The 9169-nt window shown below is 49.6% G+C and overlaps 1 protein-coding gene across 1 annotated transcript; it reads left to right on the top strand.

Annotated features, from left to right (window-relative positions):
* Positions 1-896: 896 nt before the first annotated feature.
* LOC124663847 (BTB/POZ and MATH domain-containing protein 2-like) lies at positions 897-1580 on the top strand. Its single transcript, XM_047201501.1, has one exon. The coding sequence runs from the start codon at positions 897-899 to the stop codon at positions 1578-1580; it is 684 nt and encodes a 227-aa protein (XP_047057457.1).
* The last annotated feature ends 7589 nt before the right edge of the window (positions 1581-9169 follow it).

The following is a 9169-nucleotide window of genomic DNA, read 5'->3' as shown; positions in this document are numbered from 1 at the left end:
ACCGCGGCGATGCGACGGCGTCTCGGCGAGGATGCGAGCGGGAGTCGCCGGTCACCGTCCCGACCTGCAAGCTGCAGATTGCAGCGGAATATTCAAGAGCCGTGCCGCAGTCGGCTGTGTACGCGTCGTCGTCGCCTGTTTGCTGCACCCGCCGCACGCCTGGACGGACGGGAGACGAACAGACGAACGACTGAATCACCGAACGATCAAACTGGCCTCCTGAATTTCTCGTGACTTCTGTTCTGACGTGGCCTAGCCTGGCGACTTGTGCTGGCTCTTTGTGGGCTTATCTCATGCAAGTTATTTCACTGGGCGTCTGGGCTGGACAAGAGAATGGGAAAAGGTCATACCGGTGGACTTTGTGCCCGGGCAAGCACCACGAATCGCCTAATCCTCTCATTATTTTAGCCTAATGACACGTTGTTTGCGCACTTGCCGGAGGAAGTCGAGCCCGGGCAGCTGCCCGGGCATGCCGGGCTGAAGCTCCGCCTATGACATTGGGGATGGTGCCACCGCTAGCTTCTGGCACGACTCCTGGCTCTTCGGGGCATCCCCTAGGTCCTTGGCCTCAGCCCTCTACGGCCTCTCGCGTCGCAAACATCGCTGCGTGCGAGATGCCCTGCGTAATGGGACCTGGGTGCAGGACCTGCGCGCGCGGGTCTCTCCGCCTCTTTTAGAGTCGTTCGTGGCCCTTAGAGCGCTGCTGGAACTGGCGCAGCTCTCCCCGGGGATGCGAGACAAGTTCACTTGGCGCTTCTCCAGCGACGGTGTCTACTCGGCCTCCTCCGCTTACCGTATCCAGTTTGCGGGCGCGGTGGAGTCACCCTTTGTCCTGGAAGCCCTGGGCTACCCCCAGGTGTCGGCTCTTCGCTTGGTTGCTCGCTCAGAATCGGTTGATGACGGCTGATAGACTTCTGGCGCGGCAATGGCCAAATGGCTACTTCTGCCCACTTTGCATGTGCAACCTCGAGACTACCGCGCACCTGTTCGTCGAGTGCCCCCTTTCGCGCACGATTTGGGAGAGGGTTGCTACGCCGTTCGACCTGCGCGGGAAACTCGCAGAAGCCATTTGGAATATCAAGAAAGTAGATGTCCACATCGAGGTCGGCGGGGAGACGTTTCCCGCGCACCGGTGGGTACTTGAGGCCCAATCGCCCGTCTTCAAGACGGAACTGTCGCTCGCCTCGACCGCCGACATGACCACCAAGCTACGCATCGATGACATGGACTCCGAGGTGTTCAAGGCTCTGCTCCGGTTCATGTACACGGACTCGCCTCCGGAGACGAGCCAGCTCCAGGAGGCGGCGATGGCGGAGAAGATTCTTGTCTCCGCGGACAGGTATAAGCTGGACAGGCTGAAACTCATCTGCGAGAAGGCGCTGTGTCAGCACGTCGACATGAGCTCTCTGGCTGCCACTCTAGCGTTGGCCGAGCGGCACCATTGCTCGGTGCTGACCGCGGCGTGCATCAAGTTCCTCTCTTCCCCTGGTAATCTTGAAGCGTTCATAGCGGCGGATGGGGTCAAACAGCTAAAGGAATGTTGCCCCTCTGCTCTGTTGGATCTCGCGGTGAAGAACTGAAGATATATCATGGCGCTACAGAAGCATTATGGGCGGCATCATGTAAAAGGCTGCTAGATGGATAATTACAGTAGTTTGTCCCCAACTCCCCATAGTATTACTAATAAGCAGGATTCTAGTGCTAGAGATATTGTAATACATGTGCGCATTGGTTAGATGAAATGTCGTCGAGTAGTTGTTCTCCAACAAATAGAGGGCTTGATTCAGTATGTTTTTTTTTGAATATGAATAGAAGACTACAGCATTACCTCTAGAAGATGCATATAGTTGCAGCATTTGATTCTAGCCCTGCTTCAAGAAGAACTCGGAAGAAAAAAAAACAGACAAACAGTAAATTGTTTTCTTTTTTTCCACAAAGAGTATATATTAATATCAGAGATACCAATTACACCCAGCCTCTGCAAGAACGCACTGCCCTAGCGACATTACGGATGCACACAGCCAAAAAAAGAAGAATTACCAAAAAATAAAAGCCCCGCTACAGTGATCTAATCCTTTAAACAACAGCACTAACACCACCATGATAGCACCAGAAGTTCAGCTTCTCCAAAAGCGACGCCTCCAAGAAGGTAACAGTGCACCAACGCTGTCGTCGCCCGATCATAGATCTTAGGTTTTCACCCTGAAGAAAATCCTCACTCTTAAAACAATGCCTTCAACAAGAACATTGCCAGGCACAGCCAATTAAGGACATACCTTGGATTTTCACCATGAAAGGTAAGATTTTGAACTTCTCCTGTGCAGTCGCCCCCACTCGCATGCCGCTGCTCCAAAGACACCGATCATGAAGCCAATTCCTCCTCGCCACCCAGACTCGAGCCACCATTGCAAGACCACAGATCTTGGCTTCCATGTCATTCTCCAGCCAGCACCACGGAACGAAAACGTGCTCCATGATAATAACCGCCAGCAGAGCTTCAAAACGCTCCCTCTGAAACCAAACGGCCTGAGTAAAAACATGGGTGCGCTCGACCGTATTCCACCCGATCCGGCAACCTCCAGGCTTGAATCGCCCAATAGAGCACCGGCGGAGCCTTCCGGAACACGACACATCCGCCGGATCGATGAGGACAGACACCGGTAGATCTGCATCTTGGTGCGAGAAGAAATCTAAGGACCACCACCATTATTCGCAAGACTAGCAGGTCCCCACACTGCTGGTCGTCTCCAAAGCTGAGAAGGCGGAAGAGGAACAAGGGGATCCAGTGCAGAGCACCGGCCTAACCCCACGATTACCAGATCGGGCCGCAGCCTCCACCGGATCTCGCAGGTCAGGGCACCTCCATGGAAGCCACACCGCTCCTCCTCAATGCCTCCCGCCGGAGAAACTCAGGCGCCGGCAAATGAAGAGCCCCGCCGCCCTGCGCCCCGGATCGACCTCCCACCTCCTCCCGTGAGGAGCCGCCGGGAAACGCCTCCCCTGCCCACGCCATCAGTCGAGGGGATGGGGCCGCCACCGCCGCCAGGGAGGGCAGCAGCGGCGGCCAGGATGGCGGCGTACGGCGGCGGGCGGTGGTGGACTAGGGTTCCCCCGGAGTCGCTCGGGAGAGGAGCGACTCGGGAGGGGTCGTGACTCTAAGTAAATTGTTTTCTTAGGGAAATAGGTCCGACTTTGTTGAACAATCTTAGTGTTTAGGCGTAAAAATGAACTATCCTTTGGTGTATTGTGCTCATATGTGTTGAATAAGCGATGCTCATGGTGAAAGTTAACAACATCAAAGGATTGGATCCTTCTCCTGGGTAATTTTACTACACGATTCTAGCACCAGATGTATCTTAAATATGTTCAGCTTATGAAATCACCGTATAAAAATGGAAAATGAAAGTTTTTGTGAATATGAGATTAATGTGCTTGAGCCAACTCCAGACAGCACTTGCAGAATAAGACACTAGGGTCACACTTCCAAGGCTCTAATAGGCACTACAGGAATCGACGTAGACGCCGACGGCCGGCTGCCCTCGGCGTAGCCACGCCTGGCCCTCGGCGTAGGCTACGCCGACGGCAGCCCTCGGCATATCGCCTCGGCGTTCAGGTCCCTCGGCACCTGGCACACTGCCGTCGGCGTAGGCCCGGCCGTCGGCGTACGCTTCCTATGCCGACGGTGCGGCTTCACCCTCGGCGTCGCTGCCCTCGGCGTCTCGCCACGGCCCGCCGTCGCCGTTAACAGAGCGCCCCAGACGCCGACGGCATTGCCCTCGGCATAGGGCAGCCATCTGCGCGCCGTGGAGCGACGTGGCGCGTCGCGCGGCTGCCACCTGCGCCGTCTACGCCGACGGCCACCCCTCGGCGTCTGCATGGGCCATGCAGGGAAACGCGGCACGCTGCACGCGGCTGCCAGGCGGAGGTCTATGCGGACGGCATTTCCCTCGGCATAGACCTGACCATATGGTCGCAGAAAGGGTCTATGCCGACGGCATTGCCCTCGGCATAGACCTGTTCGATTTTTTTTCAGCAGTCCAGTTTGCGCCGTCCAGCAGTCCAGTTTGCACAGTTTAGCAGTTCTACATCCAAATTCATCAAAATTCACCATAATTCATCCAAATTCACCATAATTCACATAAATAGTATAAAATGCACATAGTAGCATACATGGTGCACATAGTAGCATACATGGTGCACATACAAGAGGAGAGTGCCATGTCATCCAAATACAGAACTAGCGGAGGAAGGAACCGGGCGGGGTGTGTCCGCCCTTATCGTTGGCGAAACGAGCAGCCCGGGGTTGCGCTCCGGTAGAAGCTGCAGAAGAACCACCTGGAGAAGGACCGGTGCTACGCCCAGGAGAAGTCGACGGAGAGGCACCGGGAGTAGTCCCAGGAGTAGTCGACGGAGAGGCACCAGCAGAACGCCCAGGAGACCGACCACCTTCATGAACCGGTGTGACCTCGCGCCCATCCGGCGAGGCCTGGTTCCCGGACCATCCCGTTCCCTACGTGTTCCCTACATGTTAGCAACTTGCGAGGCAAAGGAAAGTGGTAACTACCGGTTTGGCAAAGAACTTACCTCCGGTGTGGATCCGTAGTAAGTCGCAGCGAAAGCTGCCCTCGATGGCATGATAGGCATGTCCCCCGCCACGGTAACTCGATCCGGTGGCGGTGTACCGATGAGACATAGAAATCATCATTTCCTGCAAGATAGGTTACAAGTCAGGCTTTGCGAAATAAAGCATCAAACCGAGACTTGTCATCTACTAGCGAGAAGAAAGATTCAGACTTACTCCTATATACGCCATGTAGGCCGTATTCGCCTATTCCACCGGGCAGCGGCCTGCTGATACGCTTCATTGCAAGGCTTCGAAGGCCGCCTCGAACTCAGCCTACAATTTCGAGAAACAATGAATCTCGTCAACACTTAGCCATGTAGGAAGGAAAACCGGAAAGAGGATGAAAATGAGGAAAACTTACATCGTAGGCGGGTGGACGAGCAGGCCGTGGACGAGGCTGTGGGCTGTCGGCGGTGAGGGTATGCTTGAGACGCGTGTAGCTCGTGGCGTGGGTAGGCTTGACCACCTTATTCAGAAAGGGGAAACGGCCATGCGGACGCCCGCGACTCGACAGGACCAACGACTCCTCGTCGGTCGGGATGCGCAAGGGGTCATCCACCTCCGGGTGACGAGACCTCACCATGTCGCAGTAGTCATCCTTGGCGGCCTTGGCATTGCCGTAGTACTGTGGCTGAGGCAATGCGGGATTGGGCTTCTGCTTCGTCCGCATCATGTCATATATCTCGGCATCATGAAGCACCACCCCAGGTGGTGCCTCGGCCACCTGCATCGCGAAAAGAAGAGTTATGCGTATCACAAATGAGACATGCCGGGAAATGAAAGAAGGTCGTTCCATGTATATACATACCTTTTTCCCCTTGAAGCGGGTGTAGTCGCGGCTTCCCGCGCAGTGTGTGCCACCGGTGCCTCGGTTCTCCATGTTACGCCTCGACACGGTGATACGTCTCCGACGTATCGATAATTTCTTATGTTCCATGCTACATTATTGATGATATCTACATGTTTTATACACATTATATGTCATATTTATGCATTTTCTGGAACTAACCTATTAACAAGATGCCGAAGTGCCGATTCGTTGTTTTCTGCTGTTTTTGGTTTCGAAATCCTAGTAACGAAATATTCTCGGAATCGGACGAAATCAACGCCCAGGTTCCTATTTTGCCCGGAAGCATCCAGAACACCCGAGAGTCGCCAGAGGGGGGCCACACAGGCCCCAGATGATAGGCCGGCGCGGCCCAGGCCCTGGCCGCGCCGCCTTATGGTGTCGTCGCCCCGTTGACCTTCTGACGCCGCCTCTTCGCCTATATAAAGGTCCCAGACCTAAAACACGATACGAAAAAACCACGATACGGAAAACCTTCCAGAGCCGCCGCCATCGCGAAGCCAAGATCTGGGGGACAGGAGTCTCTGTTCCGGCACCCTGCCGGAGCGGGGAAGTGCCCCCGGAAGGCTCCTCCATCGACACCACCGCCATCTCCATCAACGCTGCCGTCTCCCATGAGGAGGGAGTAGTTCTCCATCGAGGCTCGGGCTGCACCGGTAGCTATGTGGTTCATCTCTCTCCTATGTACTTCAATACAATAATCTCATGAGCTGCCTTACATGATTGAGATTCATATGATGATGCTTGTAATCTAGATGTCATTATGCTAGTCAAGTGGGTTTTACTTATGTGATCTCCGGAGACTCCTTGTCCCACGTGTGTAAAGGTGACAGTGTGTGCACCGTGTGGGTCTCTTAGGCTATATTTCACAGAATACTTATTCACCGTTATGAATGGCGTAGTGAAGTGCTTATTTATATCTCTTTATGATTGCAATGTGTTTTGTATCACAATTTATCTATGTGCTACTCTAGTGATGTTATTAAAGTAGTTTATTCCTCCCGCACGGTGTAGTGGTGACAGTGGTGTGCATCCGTGTTAGTACTTGGCGTATGCTATGATCATGATCTCTTGTAGATTGTGAAGTTAACTATTGCTATGATAGTATTGATGTGATCTATTCCTCCTACATAGTGTGAAGGTGACAAGTGTGCATGTCTGTGTTAGTACTTGGTTTAGTCGTGTTGATCTTTCATGCACTCTAAGGTTATTTAAATATGAACATTGAATTGTGGAGCTTGTTAACTCCGGCATTGAGGGTTCGTGTAATCCTACGCAATGTGTTCATCATCCAACAAGAGTGTAGAGTATGCATTTATCTATTATGTTATGTGATCAAAGTTGAGAGTGTCCACTAGTGAAAGTCTATTCCCTAGGCCTTGTTCCTAAATATCGCTATCGTCGCTTGTTTATTGTTTCTATCGCGTTACTACTCGCTACCATATTACCACCATCAACTACACGCCGAGCAAGCTATTTTCTACGGCGTCGTTACTCTTGCTCATATTCATTCATACCACCTGTATTTCACTATCTCTTCGTCGAACTAGTGCACCTATTAGGTGTGTTGGGGACACAAGAGACTTCTTGCTTTGTGGTTGCAGGGTTGCATGAGAGGGATATCTTTGACCTCTTCCTCCCTGAGTTCGATAAACCTTGGGTGATCCACTTAAGGGAAACTTGCTGCTGTTCTACAAACCTCTCGCTCTTGGAGGCCCAACAACTGTCTACAAGAATAGAAGCTCCGTAGACATCAAGCTATTTTCCGGGCGCCGTTGCCGGGGAGGAAAGGTAAAAGGTACTCACACTCCGGATCTCGGCTACTAAGCTATTTTCGCCGTTGTAAGTACTCGAAGCTATTTCCTTTAGATCCTGCAATTGCATCTTTTTGTTTCTTGTTTACACTAGTTTGGCATAATGGACAACAATGAGCTTCTTACTCTATTTCCTGATTTAAGACATGGATGGTTTGATGCGAAAATTAAAAAACCCATGGAACATATTAGTATGAACACTTTGAATACCATTGTTGCTAATGATATAGAAAGTTCTAAGCTTGGGGAAGCTGGTTTTGATGAGCATGATCTTTTTAGTCCCCCAAGCATTGAGGAGAAAATTTTCTTTGATGATACTTTGCCTCCCATATATGATGATTATAATGATAGTGGTCTTTTGGTGCCACCTACTATGGAGAGTAAATTTTGTTGTGATTATACTATGCCTCCTACACTTGATGAGAATAATAATGATAGCTACTTTGTTGAATTTGCTCCTACTACAATTAATAAGAATAACTATGCTTATGTTGGGAGTAGTAATAATTTTATGCATGAGACTCATGATAAGAATGCTTTATGTGATAGTTATATTGTTGAGTTTGCTCATGATGCTACTGAAAGTTATTATGAGAGAGGAAAATATGGTTGTAGAAATTTTCATGTTACTAAAATGCCTCTCTATGTGCTGAAATTTTTGAAGCTACACTTGTTTTATCTTCCTATGCTTGTTACTTTGCTCTTCATGAACTTGTTTATTTACAAGATTCCTATGCATAGGAAGCATGTTAGACTTAAATTTGTTTTGAATTTGCCTCTTGATGCTCTCTTTTGCTTCAACTACTATTTCTTGCGAGTGCATCATTAAAACTGTTGAGCCCATCTTAATGGCTATAAAGAAAGAACTTCTTGGGAGATAACCCATGTGTTATTTTGCTACAGTACTTTGTTTTATATTTGAGTCTTGGAAGTTGTTTACTACTGTAGCAACCTCTCCTTATCTTAGTTTTGTGTTTTGTTGTGCCAAGTAAAGTCTTTGATAGTAAAGTGAATACTAGATTTGGATTACTGCGCATGAAACAGATTTCTTTGCTGTCACGAATCTGGGTCTAATTCTCACGTAGGAAACTCAGAAAATTAAGCCAATTTACGTGAGTGATCCTCAGATATGTACGCAACTTTCATTCAATTTGGGCATTTTCATTTGAGCAAGTCTGGTGCCTCAATAAAATCCATCTTTACGGACTGTTCTGTTTTGAGCAGATTCTGCCTTTTATTTCGCATTGCCTCCTTTGCTATGTTGGATGAATTTCTTTGATCCATTAATGTCCAGTAGCTTTATGCAATGTCCAGAAGTGTTAAGAATGATTGTTTCACCTCTGAACATGTTAATTTTTATTGTCCACTAACCCTCTAATGAGTTGTTTCAAGTTTGGTGTGGAGGAAGTTTTCAAGGGTCAAGAGAGGAGGATGATATACTATGATCAAGAAGAGTGAAAGCTCTAAGCTTGGGAATGCCCCGGTGGTTCACCCCTGCATATTTCAAGAAGACTCAAGCGTCTAAGCTTGGGGATGCCCAAGGCATCCCCTTCTTCATCGACAACTTATCAGGTTTCTTCTCTTGAAACTATATTTTTATTCGGCCACATCTTATGTACTTTACTTGGAGTGTCGATTTATTTTTGTTTGTGTTTGAATAAATTCATGCTTGTGTGGGAGAGAGACACGCTCCGCTGGTTCATATGAACACATGTGTTCTTAGCTCATAATGTTCATGGCGAAGGTTGAAACTGCTTCGTTAATTGTTATATGGTTGAAAACGGGAAATTCTACATGTAGTAATTGGTATGATGTCTTGAATAACTTGATACTTGGCAATTGTTGTGCTCATGTTTAAGCTCTTGCATCATATACTTTGCACCC

Source organism: Lolium rigidum, chromosome 1 (genome assembly GCF_022539505.1).
Source record: "Lolium rigidum isolate FL_2022 chromosome 1, APGP_CSIRO_Lrig_0.1, whole genome shotgun sequence".
NCBI lineage: Eukaryota > Viridiplantae > Streptophyta > Magnoliopsida > Poales > Poaceae > Lolium > Lolium rigidum.
The sequence above is the reverse complement of the archived record's forward strand: the minus strand, read 5'-3'. Positions and strand labels throughout refer to the sequence as shown.

Bases quoted from the DNA above. Each gene is read 5' to 3' on its own strand.
- LOC124663847 (XM_047201501.1), top strand. From the start codon at position 897: ATGACGGCTGATAGACTTCTGGCGCGGCAATGGCCAAATGGCTACTTC.